This window comes from Festucalex cinctus, chromosome 13, assembly GCF_051991245.1.
Source record: "Festucalex cinctus isolate MCC-2025b chromosome 13, RoL_Fcin_1.0, whole genome shotgun sequence".
In the NCBI taxonomy this organism is placed as follows: domain Eukaryota; kingdom Metazoa; phylum Chordata; class Actinopteri; order Syngnathiformes; family Syngnathidae; genus Festucalex; species Festucalex cinctus.
In genome coordinates, this window is record NC_135423.1 from 5,187,403 (window position 1) to 5,206,529 (window position 19,127).

A 19,127-nucleotide genomic window follows, 5' to 3' on the forward strand; every position below is an offset into this window, starting at 1 on the left:
AGTAACATAAACTTTGCCAATGTAACCATTTAAAACAAGACACAAGTAATATACACATTCAGACGTTGTATTTCGGTTATAAAATGACAAAATATGATTACATATTACATAATAATTTTGTAAATTATTTTCAACTGACAGACTTCACGTACTATACTGTATGTTAAAATTTCTTTTTATCTTTCTTATCTACAAATTTGAGACACCATCATATCTGTCTTTTATTGACAGGCGTTAGAGACGTATATTGTGTAATTGCTAAATTGAGCCCGTGGGTGGCGCTGTTGCTGCGCTGTTGATGATTTTTCACGTGAAAACTCATTGAACTCGATCCGCGCTAGGACCTAGAGAGCATGCCTTGATGCTGCATTAAGGTTCACTCGTACATTAGACAATTACAGGTAAATCCGTTTTGTAGCAGCATTCCGACTGGATGTTGGATAACTATGAAGTTAGTTATTGTATAGTTTTGATTGCAGATTATTCTATTCAAAGACAACATGAAAATCCAATTATTGGTAGCATCAAAAATCAGATGGAATATGTATAACCCTAGTTTCCCAAAGCATTGAAGGCAACGCGAGCCACCGCGTGGTCGGCTGGTCGCCCACCCTGCTTCTTCTGCCTCAGTCCTGCGTGTGTACACGCGCCTCAGCCAGTCTTCATCATTGCTTATCATTTTTTCATATTTATTTTTCTGTATTTCTAATTTTTTTTCATACGCAGTTTTTCTCAACACCTGAAGTAAAATAACACACACAGTGTTACTTTCTATATATATTTTATTATTTATTTATGTATTTAGATAACCAGTAGTCATTTTCTCGGATGGCGGCCAACCGGGTGGGGCGGCGGGTCAACAACAAGGTGTGCAGCCACCAGTCACCCAACCGGGGACGCGGCAGCGGCGGAGGCGGGGGCGTGAGCGGGCGTGAGCCGGGCGGCCACAGCCTGCAGCGGCGCCAGGCGCGAGTCACCGTCAAGTACAACCGCAAGGAGCTCCAGAGGAGGCTGGACGTGGAGAAGTGGATCGACTGCGGCCTGGACGAGCTCTACAGGGGCCGGGTGAGTACTGGACTGATTTGTGCTTTCGGGGCACCACTTGAACTGCCGTTGCTAACCAAAACAGCAGTACAGAAAGAAAGTGTGAGGAAAAACGTGAGTCTTAAATGAGTTTCTATCTATCTATCTATCTATCTATCTATCTATCTATCTATCTATCTATCTATCTATCTATATATCTATCTTTACGTTATACATTACTTTATGTGACGATGCCTTTAAAAACAGGGAGGTGAAATTGTTTTACAGTCTGTCACAATATGAAAATAAATGTTTTTACAAAAGAACACACACCAAAAAAAAAAAAGTTGAAGACGATGAGGAAATGAAATGAGTGCAAGTAGAAACGTTAAAGGTCACACGGTGAATTGGAAGCGTGTTCACAATGTTCAGAAGTGGACACAAAGTGGAACTGACAGCGCAGACGCAGCTGCAGGCTGTGTGTGTTTGTGCTTGTGTGTGCATGCGTGCACATGCGGACATCCTAGCAGTATTTTTTTGACAGGCCACTTTGGAGATTTTTGTCACTCGTGTTCATCGTGAGCATTTGTAAGGATTAATTTAGTCCGAGTACTAGTACGGATATTAACAGTAGTACTGCTACTAGTAGCCTACTACTAACACACCAATACGACTAGTTGTAATAGTACTTCTATTTTTACCACTCGTACTACTTCTACAGCAGTACTATTAGTTCCTATAGGGTAATTTCTAGTTCAGTGCTACATTTTGTAATGAAGATTTACATAAACCTCCTTAAGTTTGAATAGTTGACTTTATAACATGAATGTATTCATTTGTAATCTAGTTGAATTACAACTGTTTTCTTTTCCTTTCCATTTTTTTTATTTACGTGTTATCAAACGCTCCCGAATATGTTTGATTTAAGAACCTGGACCTCCGAGGAGGGCGGGCTTGTCAGAAACAGGAAAACGATACATGAGGCTTGAGATTGATCATGTGAGCACTGAGATGGTCATCTTTGTTCGTCTCTCACACGCACACACACGAACGATGCATAATAGATGAAGGTAAGAAAGGAAGACAATTATTTGTCCCCTGATATTAGCCAGTTGTGTGTGTGCGTGCGTCTGCATGTGTCCAGTAATAAATAGATAATTACATGTGCCCATTTGCTTCATTTCCTGTCAGACCTCCCATCTGGGTGCACACACGCGTACATGCAGCTGAGAATATTGTGACTATTAGTACAGAACGTCACACTGCTCACTCTGCACACACTCTGTATAAACACACACACACACACACACTTTAATTTTCGACACATGTATATGTAGTAGACTTATGCTGCCTTCATGTGGTATAGAAATTATGGTCAATAGCACGTCGAGTAGAAAACTGCACGTGAACGCCCCCTCATGTCATATTTTCCACTGGACAACTGGGAATTGATTTTGATACCCGAGTTTCCGAGTTGAGTGAACTGTTCAAGCTTTATTTATTTATTTATTTATTTATTATTATTAATTCCAAAGTCAACAAACATCCAAATCAAACAGAACCGTGCTGTCGAACAAGACAATAGAAGATGCATCATGGCGACATGGGAGTTGCCAGTGTTACCCTCACAGTTTTTCTTGTTTTGGTAAACTCAAACCAAGTTACCGGTTGAAGCAGAGATATCGATAAAATTCTGCTTCATGGTGCTTTACACGTTTACACGTATTTGTTCATGTTAAGACTTATAGTAGGACCCTAAAGTATATTTGTATTAAAATTAATATTGCAAACAATTATCGGCTTACTTATCGGTTATCAGCATCGGCACTTTCTAAATTATTGGTTTATCGGTATCGGTTGAAAATAGCATTATCGTGCATCTCTAGTACACACACTGTCAAAAATAAGTACACACAATTATGCACATCTTTACTTAAACAGACAGACAGACATAAATACATACATATCCTCAAGTCTTTCACACAAAATACATACACAAACAGAAATACACCCACACTCATGGTCACAGTAATCCATCAGTGCGTATAACAAACCCAGAGTGGTGATGACACACAAACACTGGCCGTTAGCTTGGTTTGCTAATGTCGCATTGGTGATGTCATAGTGATGATGAAAAGTGTTCATCCAATTGGTCGTCAATCAATGAAGGAATGGAACAGCCAATTGAGGAAGCCTCTCACATGCAAATGAAGACCAACGGGAAGAGGACAAAGAAGAAGACAGATGCTAACAGCTATTAGTGCTATTGATTTATTAGCTTGACATCTGCCTGTTGTGTGTGCGTGTGTGTGTGTGTGTGCGTGTTGTCAGTGGAGATATATGGACCCTCCTTCATGGCCCTATCAATGTTATTACAGTGAACAAAAAATGACAATAAACCTAAATGGGGGAAACATTTTCATTAACGAAATAAAAAAAATGAAAATGTTTTTTTTTTTTTTAAACAAAATCTAACAAACTACATTTTGCGTTGCATTGTTACTAGTAGGCCTACTAATATTTGGGCTTCTACGTTACTACTACTCCTACTCCTACTGCTAATACTATTATACAGTTAAACCAAACCTAATATAACTAAACTACTAAAACTACTAGTGCTACTACTTGTGCTACGGTATGTAAACATGTGTCCACGATGAATGTGGGTGTGTGGTTTTCTTTTTGTTGCAGCTGGTCGTGTTTTTCCTAGTTTGTACCTTCCCCCACACCGTATCCCCCCCCCACACACACACAAAGAAGTCAGCATTAACCTAACGAGGTCAAATGGAGCTTCTATTATGGCCCAACGCGCAGATTAGTGAGTGTGTGTTTGTGTGCGGGCGTGGGCGCGCTCGCGTGTATAGCGACACTTGCTGACACCACAAATCAGTCAGTGAACACGCACACACTTCATCAGTTTGACGTGATGACATATCACATTGATGTCCGCAGCAGATAAACAACAGAGGGCGGAGCCTATAGCACGAACGATTTTGGTAAGAAAGTTGTTTGTTGCAATAATAATAATAATAATAATAATAATAATAATAATGCGCACGACACGCATGCGCAGATGAAAGCACGAAGCATACCTGCCGCTCTCGTCATTTTCTTTCAAACCCCTTCTGTTGAGTTTGGCTCCCTCTGTAGGCACACACAGGAAGTGGAATTAGCACATTTAACCGTGGTAACTTGTAATTATTGTAATGTGGACTGACTGTTGTTATTGATGATGATCAGGAGGAGGACATGCCAGAGGAGGTGAACATCGATGATCTTCTGGACCTGAAGACGGATGCTGAGAGGACACACAGACTGCAGGTGGCGCTCTTTTACTGCTTCTCGTTTCCTTGACTTACATGAAATACACAAAATACTACTAATATAGTAGTTCTACTAATTCACTATTACTATTACCGCACTTCTGATATTATTTTTACGACAACTAAACCTACTACGATCACTACTATTTCTAACAGTTACCTAATTTAGTGTTCAGAATCGATGTCATTGTTATTTGTGTTGTATACTCAAATCTATGCATGTGTGTGTATTCATTCCAGGAGATCCTTCACTCGTGCAACAACAACACCGAGGTAAAAAATAAAAATAAAATAAAAAAATCCCAGCATGTAATCATTTTGATCATCAAATAATAAATAAATAAATAAATAAATAAAACAATGGTAGCTTGACTTACAGGTACCATAAGTTCCAAGTTGAGTCGAGTTTTGAGATGTCACTTGTTCGATTGTTTGCCTTATGTTGCAAGAAAAAAAAAAAAGACACATAGTGCATTGAAGGAAAAAAAATACAGGTAATGTGTTTAACTTAAGTAAAGCACATAACTTTTCCCTACAAGAGTGTGTTAGCTGAATGCTAACACAGAATGTGAAATGCTATAAATGGGCTAACGAAAATAGCATCAATATTGGGCTCGCTTTTAAACGTTAACTATTTGATATTTGAACAGCAACAGTACATGATGAGCATGTAACAATACTCAAGGGCACACATTCTTTATCCTCTGCAAAAAATAGTATTACTGCAACTTAATTGCAACGGTCTTCTTTGTGATTGCTCATCAAATCTGCTTGTCGTATGTAATGTTTGTGTGCATGTGTGGTCCTGGCAGGTTTTCATCGGTGACTTGGTGTCCAAACTCCACGGCCTCCAGAAGCAGGAGGAGCTACACAACGACGGCATCGACCTACCGCAACTCCACATCTACCCCACCCGCCCCGGATCGGCCGACAGGGAGGTTTTGCACTGAGGAAGCGAGCGCACCCCTTCGACTTAACCCCACCCCGCTAGACCACCTGCCAGGAGGGAGCTGGACTATAAAATGAGCGCATCCAAATCCCGCATCATTCCACCGCCTTACTCCAAACACCTCAGCCATGAGGCAAAACAAGCGCACCCGAGAACCAGCAAGAACCTCGAAGCACAACAGGAAGTGGACCATCAGAACTTTGATGATGATCCAAAAAAGTATTTGTGATGCTTGACAAATATTCTGATCACCTCTCATGTTGTTTTTCTTCATTTTTACGGGTTTCAGTTCCTGGTTTCACTCACACGCACACACGTCTGTTTGAACTGCAAACTTGTGATGTCACCTCACAGACCTTCACAAGGCTGTGTGTGCGTGTGGCCTCCTGTTTCGCACACAAACATTTATCACACACTTCAGCCTCAAGTCTTGTTTACTGCCACACATAATGTTACGCATGCACAATAAATACACACACACACACACACACGGCTCATAAATTATACATAATACATACACCTTTGTGAGGTCCAAGTATTCCAGCCGTTTGTACGTTTTGAAAAAAACAACAACTTTTAAGCTTGAAAAGATTCCCGCTGCACTCGTATATTTTATTTGGTACTTCAGACAAGAGTTAATTAATCAAGTAGTTGACAGAAACATTGAAATGTACTAGTGAAATACGAGGAAAATTAAATTAAACAAATTTAAATGGAGTAAAATAAGAGGACATTAAATGACTGTACGTCACTTTTGCTGCAATAAAGGAGGAAACACCACCACCTGCAGGCGTAATACAGTATTGCCATTCACAAGTGTAAACAAGAGGATGCGAATAACAAACGAGCATTTATTTTATACTATTAAATTATGAATAAGTAAGTAAGCTTTATTTGTATAGCGCTTTTCAAACAACTTGTTGGTCGGTGAAAACTATAAAATATTTCATAAAAAATAAAATATAATAAGAACTGATATTAAAAATAAATACGCAGTTAACTCAGTGAAACTTGGTAACAACATTCAAAAGTAATACTTAATTTGAATAATGTAAAAATCTATTCTTAAGATCACAGAATTGACATAAAACAATAAATAAAAAATAAAATAAATAAACAATTACTAACAATAAATTATTAATTATATGGGGGGGGAAAAACAAACAAAATGACCTGCAATCATATCGCCACTTAAATTCTTCTGTCATATTATATTTTAATTGAATCAACTTAAATTAATGATGATGATAAGTACAAAAAGAACAGATTTATTACACGTCCATAAGCTTATCTTCTTCAAGTTTGGTGCTCTTAATTCAGCTTCATTGTTTGTAAAGTGCATCAGTAAATAAAAAGGTTTGAAGAAAAAAAACAAAAGTGGCGTTGACCTGATGACGTCTTCATGATGTCACACTGAAACGGGGCTCACCTGAAAAACACAAACGATATACGCTCTAATAGGCAGTTGGCAACATGATAAAATGGAGTTAGTTCACTTATAGTTGTCAAAAGGTGACGTCAACATCAGCGAGGGTATCACTGTCACCTTATTGCTGCCCGCACCGCGTCCCAAGACAACGCCCAGCAAGGTGTTGATGACGTTGGCGGCGCAGAGGAGCGCCTGCAGCCCACTGGCGCCCCCTAGTATGCTGAAGAGAACTACATTCCATTGAACCACACCTCTGGGCTCCAAACACACGCCCGACCACAGACTTCTGTTATACAGGTACCCAGCGTCTCTGTAGTGATGCAACAGTAGTACGAGTAAGTCGGGATGTAACGATATCCAAACATCACAATTCGATATTATCACGATATGAAGGTCACGATACGATAATTGTCACAGTATTGTGGGGGCGTTGGCGATACAATATTGTAAAAAAAAAGAGCTCATACAAAAAAAAGCACAATATTGTGCTTTTGTACATAACAGCAATGCATATAAACCACCTACAATCTCTAATAATAATATTGAGGCACTTACTTGCCAATACAAGCACACATTGATCGCTTCACAAGCAAATTAGGTTCCCCTTCATCTGACAATTAGCATAGATTTTAAACATAGAAGGCCAAAACATCCCTAATGAAAATGTAATTGCACTAATAAAATAGCCACTAGAGGGTGCTAGAACTGCACAAATGGAAATCAACCTGACTTTTTTTTTTTAACAGATGTGTTCCTTTAAATATTGTGAACATGACGACGACGATATTGTGTAAGTTTTAATATCACAATATCACGATATTGCCCTTATCATGATATCCCTACTAGTAAGTACAGTTTGTAGTAGTAGTGCAGCACTAGTAACATTTTTTTTTCAACTACATTCTTTTACATCTGTATGTTTCTCCCCATAGGACAACTTGTAGGACAACTACATGCTGCTAGTGAGGCAGTCAGTCGTTTCACTAGTGTTCTGAAGTGATGTACTCGTCCTCAGGACAAAAGGGTACTCGTACATGTTATAGTGGTACTAGCAGCATTTGTGCATGCATGTGTATGTGAGTATGTGAGGTTGCGTGTACGTGTGTGTTTCCTACCTGTCAGGGGTGGGTTTAAGCGGTACGCCCCAGGTTGGTCCGCTTGTCGCGTTGTAGAGACAAAGAGGACCTTGGACCAGCCCCGTGGCGCTAACCAAACAGCAGAAAGCGGAAGACAGCAGACACGCGCACGAGTACAACGCCTGACGCAGCATCTGTGCACAACACAGCAACAATTACTACTACTACTATGGCACATTAGTACATATATTTACACAAGTAGCGTGTACATATATGTCCATAGAAAGAAAATATTACTGTTTATAACCCAAAAGTACTATTCTACAAACTAGTACTACCTTACTAATCAACTTCTACTTCAGACTGCTGCTTACCTGTGTCCTGAAAGCGCAGCATCCTGGTGTGTGGCTGCTCTGCAAAAACGCTCGCGCACCAAGCACAACCTAAAAACACATCACCACACACTACGTGTTAGACGCAATGACAAAAACTAAAAATGTCATTATGTAACTAATTACAGAACAGAAACATATTTTGGTGCATTCGACACAATAACCAATTAAAGTAACAATATGTAGCACTGCTAAGTAAAAAAATAAGAAGAAACTAAAGCTACAATTTGTAAATAAATAAATACATAATTGTAATAATAATAATAATAATAATAATAATAATAATAATTTAAAGCAACCAAATGTAGGAACAAAAGTAAAGCCGAAACGTGCAACAATGCATGACCAAAGAGATGAAAGCAACAATATGCAATCCAATCCAAGAATCTCAGAAAAGCCAAAACATCACAAGACACAAGCAGGTCACACATCAACAACATGACCAATCGTGTTGTGCGGTCTCACCAGGAGTCCGGAGCTCCAGAGTCCCGTGGCCCAGGAAGCCTCTCTGGTCACGTGACCCTCCAACAGGAAGTGGACCTTCAGCTCCGGAAGCAGCAGCAGGACGTTAGCCACGGCGCACACGGTCGCCAGGGCAACCAGAGCCACGCCCACGCAGCGCAGACACCTGGACACGCACATCCTGGGATCTGTGAGACACGTCACGGCAAAGCAATCTGGTGTCAGTCCGGTTTGGTTCCCGTGCGTGAAGGTTCCAGTTCAGTTCAGTTGGGAAGTGCCAATCAGTTCCACATCTACCAAATTCCACACTTTTCTCCCTAAAGTTCCCAAATTAACAGGTCGCCCTTCCACATTTCTTGACTGATTCAAAGCAGTCTAAAAAAAAAAAAAAAAAAAAAAAGTTCATAACTTTACCCAAATTCTTAATGTTTAGCTGTAAAATCCCCCGATTAAGAGATATTTATAATCTTTCACATTTCTTCAATTCAAACCATTCTACTTTAAAATTGTATGTATTATTCCAAATATCTCAAAACTATTACATTCCCCAAATTACTTATTTTCACAATAAAATTATTACATATCAGAAATATTTGACATATCAACATCCGTCTACCACATTTCTTGATCGATTTAGCCCATTCCAACTTCAAACTGTTAACTTATTCAGGACATTTTGGGAACTAATTTTCACATATCGGCAATTCTTACATTACCAAAATCTGTATTAAAATACGTATGACAGTATAATTCCCAAATTAAGAGATTTTTTCACCTATTGATCTTCTCATTCCACCGATTTAAATTCAAAATATTCAACTCATTCTGGAAATCTTAGGCTCAATTATTCATATTCCCCAAATCCCATTTTGCACAGTAAAATTCCCAGATTTAAAGGGAAGTCAAGTCAAACATTTCATTTAATACAATAATATATTGTACATAATACATAATAATACAATGATATGTTCTATGTGCCCAGAATTATCTAAACACGGTATTCTGATTAATTAATTTTGACTTTGACACTTTTTATCCATTAAAATTATTCCAACTTCAAGTACTACAGTCTACATTTCAACAATTCAATTAATTGCAAAGCATTTCAGTTTAGCTCTTCAGCATTCACACGCAATTTCTAGACAAATTGAACTCTGAAGAAAATACATTTTGTTTGACAGCATTGTTGTTATTATGAAATATATGAGCAGGTCCACTCACCATCTGATGGACGTCCACCTTGGAGTGGACCAGAAGAGGAAACTGAGAGATGTATATAGTAGGACACGCTCACACGCTTGCTCCCTTATAAGGATGCAGGAAGTGTCCTGTTTCCTTATTAGGAAGCAGGAAGTTTCCTGCTGTCATAAATAACACAGAGGGGAAACACTTCCGTCACACTGCAGTGCCCAACATTTGATATATTATGCAACTACACTTCCATCATATTACATTATCATATTACATACATATTACAACATCAAAATATTGGCTACATTTGACTCAATGGGAAAAAAAATAATAATTTGGAAAAGTGGACCAACCCGGACACCTCTTTCGCTGTTAGCACTAGCATCATTGCCACAGTAAGCTGATGCTGGTGCTAAAAATAATGACCAAGCAAGAAAATAGACACTTCATGTTTTTCTATTTTCAGTTCTTAAAAACGTGTCGTGCGCGTTTGAGTCACGCCGTCGGTCGTGTCTGAGTCATGGCGCCCCGGCTGCGGCAAAACTGTCCCACGTTTGACATTCAAATTGCTGACGGCATCAGAGGCCAACGAGCGTCATGTGATGTCATGTGAATTGAGGACACCCAGCAGCGGGTGTGGGCGGCCATGTTGATGGGACTGGTGGACATTTTTGCCGTTTTTTTTTTTTTTCCACTGACATCACTGTGGTTTGATTGGCTGACAGATAAGATGTAGCAAGGAATTGAACACGCCCATTCCCTGGTTCAAAGTGAGCGAGGCAGAGCCGGCCGTCGGCTGCCGCCAAGTCATAAAAGTGCAGTATACACAAGTCAATGAAACTTTATTTATAGAACACAACAGCTTCTGTCAACTGTTCACTTGATAAATGCATCGACACAATGGAAAACCATTTCAGGTCGACGTCTTGCTGTGTGATAGCACAGCATTAGTTAGCATATTAGCATTTTAGCAATTTTCATTTCACATGGTACTCAAGAATTTAGTAAGATATAAAATGCTTGCAGATTTGCCAAGTAATTTTTGTACTCATCTTGATTTTAGTGTTAGCATAGCAACTGCTAGCTTGCTAGCATTTTACCTATCTCAACATATTGTTTACACATCATAGGGTCCACATATATTGTGTCTTACAATACTTACAATACTTAACCATAATACAAGGTTGGGGCGGTGTGGGCGGTCTGATCAGGCACTGGCTGTAATGGAAAAGCAGCTTTTGTGAGTGCGAGAACAGCAATGTGGATCTTCGTTGTTAATGTCACATAACCAAGCAGGAAGCTTCAGAAAGGTCCACGGATGATGAAACTTCCCCTAAGGCCAGACAAAAATATAGAAATATGTCATTTATGAGTCAACAAGAACAGACCTTTTCAGTTAGTAAGTCTGCTAGCTGGCAGTGTCTTTCACACCAAACTAGTACATATATGATACTCTTTTTCTTTTTTTAAGGATGTAAGAAATATTTTGAAATAAACAAAAACTGACTTGGGTTGCTGACACATATAAAGATAAATCACTGAGACTTATTAAATCCTGGAGCTGACATGTGTGATCAATTTTAATTTTATTTTCAAGAAGAAAAATATTAAATAAAGATGATTGGGTTAAAAATAATAATAATAAAAATAAATAATCAAAAGGAGCGCCAAAATCCAACCAGGAAGTGATGTCACAGCGAAGACAACAGACTTGTGCTGATTGTAGTATGTTTATATCGGTTTATTTGGAATGTATGCATAATATGTAAACTACTAGCTTTATGTTCGTTGTTAATAAATGTTAAAATAGATTTGTTTATCATTGTAAGTTAATTGTTTATTGTAATTTTGGTTTGTGAAATAAAGTTTCGGGAGGAAAAAAAATCATGTACCACATCAACCGTGCAAAACAGCTGCAAAAGTATATATTTAAAAAAAATAAATAATAATAATTAGTAATTAGGATGAAACAGAAAATGACTTGTACCCGTTTGGAAAGATTTTTTGTTATACATTTGCTTTCCGGTTAGAAAGAGCTTCCGGAAGGAACGTGGCCTGTGACGTCAAAAACAAGAATGACGCGCACTTCCTGGATTCGTCGCGAGTGCGCTACACGCTTCGATTTAGCATTAGTACTCGACATAGAAACTGCACTGAAACGAAAGTAAGTCCATTTTCTATATTACGAGTAACGACAAAACAACAGCGACTTTGAGAAAACCGTGAGATTTGTTGTGTTCATTGAATCGATGAACGAGTACTTTTAACTCAGTTATTGCGTAAATAGAACGATAAATACAAGACTACTACAGTACACGTTAAACAGACTGCATATTGTACCGTAAGACAAGCGTTACTAAACATTTATTTGAGCGTTATTATTACACGAAAAGATGAAGCAACAGTGTTACTCATCAAGCTGTCGCTGCATTTTAGAACGTGTGGAAGGCATGGAGGTATATATACAAAGTTTAAACATCTCTAATGGGGGTATAATGGGGAGAAAAAACAAATATATTACAAAAATGAAAACAATATTACTACAAAGATGTAAAACACTGAAAGAAAATACTAGATGATGACTTCCTGCTACCTTCTACTGATAGACCGGTGCTGTAAATACTGTATTTGCATTTTCATCACATGTAGTTTTACCATGATCATGAATGACGGCTGACATTTTGTGTTGATGCTCTGAAGCAGATAGAGAGGCGGCTTGTGAGGATGCGGGGCCGAGACAGGAGATCGCATCTTGGCCTGCTGCTGCTGGTCTCGCAGCTCTACCAGGTGGGCTTGGACAACATCCCTCCCGTCACTCTGGGCGTGCTGGCCCTCAACGCATACCTCTTCCTCTTCCCCGCAGCTCCTCTGATGAAGGTACGAAACAGAGATTTATCCGATCCGAATTTAGATTTATATAGCACATTTCGAAACAACGGTGTGGACCAAAGTGCGGTACAACTATTTTTAAACACACATGATATAAATCTGAGTAGTATGTAAGAGGATCAAAACCAGAAAATACGACATAGAACCAATAATACACAAGGTAACGTAGCATTGTTTTGATGACATCTCAACAGTTAAGTGTCGTTCTGAGAAATTGTAATAACAGCAATTGCTTTTGTCCTTTTGAGAAGACAAAAATACATAAATATTTGGAGAACATTAAAATGTTGAGAAAAAAGAAGATAAAGAAATAGAATATATATTTTTTAAAATGTTTGAACAAAAATACAAAATGTTAAGAAATAATAAAACGTCAGAAAAAAGACAAAAAAGAATCCTTGAAAAAGTACCAAAATATTTTGAAACAGACAAAATATTGGGAGAAAAAATAACATCAAATGAAAAAATAAAAAAACCAAAACAAAATAAAACCGTGGACAAAAATGAGTACTATTGGTTGAAAACAATGAGATAAAAATGAAAGTATAAAAATGAAAAAATCAAATAAGTGTATGGATGATAGACACATGGATAAAAAAAATAATACAAAACTTAAAAAAAAAAAAAAAACTAAAAAAATGAAGACAAAATAAAAGAAACAGAAAAAAAACAAACAGATGAGAAAATACTACGTTGGTGAAAAAATACAAACATGAGAAATACGAAAATATTCTTTAAAAATGTATTGGACAGGAAAAAAAACAACTAGAAACAAGCATTGTGACACACTCACCAGCTGGCTCTCCCACGCAGGCATGCGTGAGCGTCCATCAAGCGTACTGGTCGGGCGAGTGGCTTCGCCTCATCCAGTCGCCTTTCCACCACGCCGACGACATGCACCTCTACTTCAACATGGTGTCGTTCGTCATGAAGGGCATCCGACTGGAGCAGCGCTTGGGCGCCGTTTGGTTTGCGTACGTGCTGGCCGTCTTCTCGCTGCTCACCGGTGTGCTCTACCTGGCGATGGAGGCGGGGCTCACCCAGCTGACCAATGACCAGTCGTACAGCGCTGCCTGTGCCGTCGGATTCTCAGGTCAGACTTCGATACAAACAACACAGAAGGCAAACTAGAAATAATAATATTGACTTCGCTTGACACAGTGAACAAATTAAAGCAACAATATTTAAAGCAGAATTGTTAAATAATAATGTGAATTGATCTTTGCTTTGATTTTATATTAATATTTGTTTTGACATGTCTTAGGTGTGATTTTTGCACTGAAGGTCCTGAACAACCACTACTACCCCGGCGGCGTGACACACGTGATGGGCTTCCCGGTGTCCAATCGCTACGCCAGCTGGGTGGAGCTGGTCCTCATCCACATCACAGCACCGGGGTGAGTCCTAGTCGCTATGGAGTGAAGCGGCCAGCAGGGGGCGGCATTAAACTTTGTTCCTCCTCTTTAACAGGACCTCCCTGATTGGTCACTTAGCGGGTATTCTGGTGGGCCTGCTCTACACTGCCGGTCCACTGAAGATGATGATGAAGACGTGTGCAGGTGAACTAGAGCCAAAGCAATCATGTGATCCTCCCCCCGCCCCTCCAAAAAAAAAAAAAAAAAAAATCTAAAATGTATAAATAAATAAAAAACAAAAAATTTAAAACGTATTTTAAAAATACATAAAAGAGAGGAAAAAGAAATCTAAAATATTATTTGACAATACAGTAAATCCATTGTAAATCCATATTCCAGACCCACATACATGTATGCCAAGAGTGCGTGCTTCAAGCTTTGTCACGCTCATTCGAAATTTACTGTAAAACTGACACATGGAACTAGGGATGAACGATAATGCTATTTTCAACCGATACTGATAAACCAATAATTTAGAAGTGCCGATGTCGATAACCGATAAGTAAACCGATAATTGTTTGCAAAATTAACTTGAATACAAATATACTTTCGAGTCCTAGTATAAGTCTAACAAATACATTGAAACATTGTATAAACTTTGCACAATGTTTCAATGTATGTAAAGCACCATGAAGCTGACTTTTATTGATATGAGCCACAACCGCAACAGACGGACCAATGAGGCATGTCTATAATTATTGCTGGATGTTTTTATTATATGGTTTATCTGTATGAAATCAAATTGCCGATAATTATCGGCAGATTTTTCTATTATCTGATTTATCTGTTTGACGTCAAATTGGTCGATAATTGCCGATAATTATCAGCCACCGATATTATCGTGCATCCCTACATGGAACCTTAGAGAATTACCGGTGAACCCTCTATATATAAACACCAATAATGTTCAACCAAACCTCATAATTTCGTGGACTGAAAGTCAGTTAGCTTAAAGCTAACATGTAGTTCAGTTCAGGTCAGCAGTTGTCAAGAACTTTTTTGCCACTGAGAAGTACTCTGGGGCTTATTTTCGACAAACATTATGAAATGGTCCATATAATAAAAAAAAAAATCAGCATAAAAAAACCGATACATGTTATTTGCTTCCTTCAAATTTTCCGGTTAAAGTGAAATCCTCATTATGCTGTTAGTGCAGTCAATATTGACGTTTATGCTCTTGTCCTGTTGTTACGAATATATAAATTTTGACTTCTGCATTTAATTTGTGAAGAATGGAATAGACTCTTGTTTATATGATTTAAAAAATGCGTTAAAACGTTTTTGTTTTTGCCAGAGACAGGCTAACGGAAATTAGTAGAAACAAACTTTTTGTAAAAAAAAAAAAGTGCGACTTTAACACACACACAGATCAGCAACACATCCAGTAGTGCTCAGTGCTGCCTGGCATGTTGTGGCAGAATGCGGTACTACATTGAAGATGCACAAGTTTAAATTGGTACTTGCCAGGATACTGTAAGAACCCATCGAAAACAATCACTTCAAAATTTGCAATAGCTGTGGCAGGAATGACGAATCGCCATACAGCATGGAAAACTGTATGCATGATTAAATGGTATTAAATGAAATATTATGTAACAAATGTAGCATAATACTGTACATAATATATCTTCTCATCAGGACTGTTACCATCCAGCATCTTCAAATCCGGAACGTATTACAGCTCCTCAGGTAACACGCTCACCACATAAACTTTTTTTTTTTTTTTTTTACTTAACCCTGATCCTAACTATTCGTTATTAAATTATGACGGTGATATTACAGTATTAGCTCTAAAATTACATTTTTATTTTTTTTGTGGAATATTTAGGTAAATAAAACTGATTTTTTTCCCCCATTGAAGAGAATCTAATTTGTTTTCTTTTGAGTTGGCTTTTAAACAAAATGTGGAATATGTAGTACAGAAGAAACTTGTAGCATGTTAAGTGTAACTAAATAAATAAATACTCTTCTTATGTTTTAATTCATCTGAGTAAATCTACTCATGATGTCCTTTGGGCCAACTAGTACTGCTGCCTGCTGCTGGGTTTTGTTGTTGTTGTTTGTTTGTTTGTTTTTTTAGGAAAATGCACATTAATCAGAACAAAAAGGCACCTGTGTCTACAACAACTTGTCTCGTACCCTCCATAAAAAAACAAAACAAAACAGTTAATTGTCGCAAATTATCTTCAATAAAGCGGCTCCTTTATTCTACTGTGCAAGGTGTGCCCCGCTTAGACATCACTCAATAAAAAGAAAGGGCTCGGTGACAGGAGTTGATGAAATATTGCCTTCTTGACGCCACAGTAAGCTGTCAAACTGCCAATCAGCCCATCCCTGCCTCGTAACAATCAGTGTGTGTGCGTTTGTTTGTGTGTGTGTGTGTGTGTGTGTGTGTGTGTGTGTGTGGGTGTGTGTGTGTGTGTGTGTGTGTAGGCTACAGTGGCAGACACTCCGCAAGCAATCCGTACACGGCAAGTGATGAGTCATCGATGTACACCGGTGGAATGACAGAGGAGGAGCAGCTGGCGGCGGGCATCAGGAACAGTTTACATGACACAGGTTAGTTAACACAAGGGGACTATGTAGCTCTATTATTGCTATTATGACAGTGACAAGATTTCTCGTTAAGAGCAATTAACGCTAGATGCTAACTTAGCAGGTCAGATGGACTCAAATTCCAAAAGCTAAGTAGCTAGTAGGCTACATTGTTCCTTTGTGCTTTTTTTTTCCCCCCAAACATCACAAAAAAGATGGACTCAAATGCGAGAGCCAAGGGACTAGCATATGGTAGCTAGCTACCCAGTTTAGCTTGACCACATAGCGGTTAGCGGAAAATCTAACGACATAGCTCTATGCTAATGTTTTTTGTCAGGACGCCAGCGCCACGGATACGGTCCGGCTCAGTTTGCGGCCCCACCTCCGTACGGCTTCCGCCTAACGGATGAGGAGCTCCGTGCCAGGAGGCTGACGCGATTGGACGGCTTCATGTGAAAACGAGAAGAAGAGGAGCATGGATGGCCTCCTCGACCACAAGTGTTGACCACGGGAAAACTAATTAGCCTTCGCCTTAAGGAAACTTCTTAATATGAAGTTTGGGAAGCATATTTAGGGCCCGAGCAGCGACCGCTGCCAGGGGCCGGGCATCACATTTTGAGCTAAAAAAAAACTCCTCTTTAACGAAGCATTCCTATTTGACAGTACCCCAACGTGCCAGTACCCCGACGTGCAAGTACCCCAAGGTGGCCCGGGTTGCGAGGGCCCTTTATAGCTGCTCGCAGCTCTAGTTTTCTATTACTTTTGTTGTCTTTGTATTTATCTGCTAAAGGCTCTTGATAATTTACTTTTGTAATAAAAATGTAAAAAAAAAAGATAAAAATGTTTGGTCTCATGGTTGCCCTGCGATTGGCTGGCAACCAGTTCAGGGTGTACCAAGCCTGCTGCTCATAGCCAGCTGAGATAGGCTACAGCACTCCCCATGACCCTTGTGAGGAACAAGCGGTTCAGAAAATGGATGGATGGTCTCATGGTATGAAAAGAATACACAAAAGTGCATTTTTATGACAAACTGAACCTTTTGGAGGATTATTTTCGATTTGGACTATAGGAATGACTGTCTCATTTTAGTTCTGATGTAAAAGTTTCTGAAACTATATTTAGTCATTCCGATAGTCCAAACACAAACTGGCCCGACAATAGTATGTAGAACTTCCTGGGTAAAATTCCTGGAAATACGTCATTGGTTTGCACATCTGGCTGGGAACCCAGTAGTTTCAGGAACGACTGTAAATGTAAGAAGTCATACCTCATCTACATTGGAGAGGTCAGAAATAATTTTTGGTTCCAGCTTAAGTCCAAAAATATACCACCCCCGACAAAGATCATTTTGACTACGGAACTTGCAACATTTGGAGGACATTTGTGTGTTTGAAATGATGCTCTATAAATAAAGTTGAGTTCATCATCGTCATGAATGATAAACATGGAGCTGAGTTGTTGATACAAGGCCTCACACTAAGTAATTAACTCCATCTCATAAGTGGAATTACTCGTTTGGTGAGGTACCGTGTGTCTAACCTTTCCTTTGTTAGGCTCATTATGACGCATGGTAATCGTTTTTGTTGGCAATGGTGTAACGACAATCGTCCATGTGGAACAACAACTTTACCGCCCCTTAAAGCCATTTTTTCCAGATACAAAAAAGCTTATTCGTGGATTTTCACCTATTGAAAGTGGGAAATTTTGAGTAGCTTGGCCAGAATTTGTAAAGGCACACCTCGCCATACAATGAGCATGAAGTCAAGGTCTGTAGTCTTCTGAGACAGGATTGTCTCGAGGCACAGGTACAGAATATTTTCTGCTGCTTTAAAGGTTCCAATTAGCATAACGGCCTCTATCCTTCTTCAATGGGTGACAGTCCCGAACCAGCAGGACTCTTCCAAAAGGCCCGTCAAATGTAAACAATTGTGGGAGAAGGGCTTTAGTCGAGGAGGTGACCATGAACCTGATGGTCCGGCAGTCCTCTGTGGAGAGAGGAGAATGTTCCAGAAGGACCTGCTCCAGACGCTCAGGAACGAAGGTTGACCTTCCGACAGGACAATGACTCTAAGCACACAGCCGAGACAACGAAGGAGCGGCTTCGGGATTGACTCTAACTGACCTTGAGTGGCTTGACCACCTCTGGAAACGGCTTTGCACGGGCACGCCCCATCAAACCTGATGTTGTGGGTGTGACTGGTGCGACACAGCCCAATTTTGTGCCAATTTTGTGGCATTACCAACCAAAAAGGCCATGATTATTGCGAATGGCGCATCATCAAGGTACAGCGTGTTTAACAAGTCTCTTTAGAAAAAAATCTTATTTTAGGAACTCCCAAGGGTAGCAGCTGCAAGATAGAACCGGTTTCACTTGAAATGTCAAATCTTCACATTTTGTGCTGCGGTGGTCTTGTCAGGCCAATGTTCCATCACAAAGTTTTTA

General features: G+C 39.3%; 3 protein-coding genes across 10 annotated transcripts in view; 2 read left to right on the plus strand and 1 right to left on the minus strand.

Moving 5' to 3' along the window:
- The first annotated feature begins 593 nt into the window (after window positions 1–593).
- Window positions 594–6,078, plus strand: ppp1r14ab (protein phosphatase 1, regulatory (inhibitor) subunit 14Ab). Its single transcript, XM_077540449.1, has 4 exons — window positions 594–1,065; window positions 4,264–4,344; window positions 4,587–4,619; window positions 5,159–6,078. The coding sequence occupies exons 1-4, from the start codon at window positions 829–831 to the stop codon at window positions 5,294–5,296; spliced, it is 489 nt and encodes a 162-aa protein (XP_077396575.1). The 5' UTR covers window positions 594–828; the 3' UTR covers window positions 5,297–6,078.
- LOC144032901 (transmembrane 4 L6 family member 1) overlaps window positions 5,870–19,127 on the minus strand; it is a 31,680-nt gene continuing 18,422 nt past the window's right edge. For 2 of the 7 annotated variants that reach the window (XM_077540442.1, XM_077540443.1), the window contains 9 exons: window positions 13,528–13,807; window positions 12,501–12,713; window positions 11,008–11,178; window positions 9,876–9,917; window positions 8,658–8,842; window positions 8,175–8,243; window positions 7,840–7,994; window positions 6,842–7,034; window positions 5,870–6,724 (listed from right to left, as the gene is read on the minus strand). In XM_077540442.1, coding sequence (XP_077396568.1) covers window positions 6,704–6,724; window positions 6,842–7,034; window positions 7,840–7,994; window positions 8,175–8,243; window positions 8,658–8,842; window positions 9,876–9,917; window positions 11,008–11,020 — 678 coding nt within the window. In that variant the 5' untranslated portion in view covers window positions 11,021–11,178; window positions 12,501–12,713; window positions 13,528–13,807 and the 3' untranslated portion in view covers window positions 5,870–6,703. Of the gene's footprint in view, window positions 6,725–6,841; window positions 7,035–7,839; window positions 7,995–8,174; window positions 8,244–8,657; window positions 10,016–11,007; window positions 11,179–11,233; window positions 11,259–11,352; window positions 11,446–12,500; window positions 12,714–13,527; window positions 13,834–19,127 lie in introns of those variants that run through there. The other 5 variants (XM_077540441.1, XM_077540446.1, XM_077540444.1 and 2 more) reach the window with 5 other exon arrangements.
- On the plus strand, window positions 11,900–18,085 carry rhbdd1 (rhomboid domain containing 1). 2 transcript variants are annotated; one of them, XM_077540439.1, is made up of 8 exons: window positions 11,900–12,009; window positions 12,546–12,722; window positions 13,548–13,827; window positions 13,999–14,131; window positions 14,205–14,293; window positions 15,788–15,838; window positions 16,583–16,708; window positions 17,022–18,084. In XM_077540439.1, the coding sequence occupies exons 2-8, from the start codon at window positions 12,570–12,572 to the stop codon at window positions 17,138–17,140; spliced, it is 951 nt and encodes a 316-aa protein (XP_077396565.1). In that variant the 5' UTR covers window positions 11,900–12,009; window positions 12,546–12,569; the 3' UTR covers window positions 17,141–18,084. The 2 variants fall into 2 exon arrangements, with proteins under 2 accessions (XP_077396565.1, XP_077396566.1); XM_077540440.1 differs by having other exon boundaries at window positions 11,932–12,009; window positions 12,549–12,722; window positions 17,022–18,085.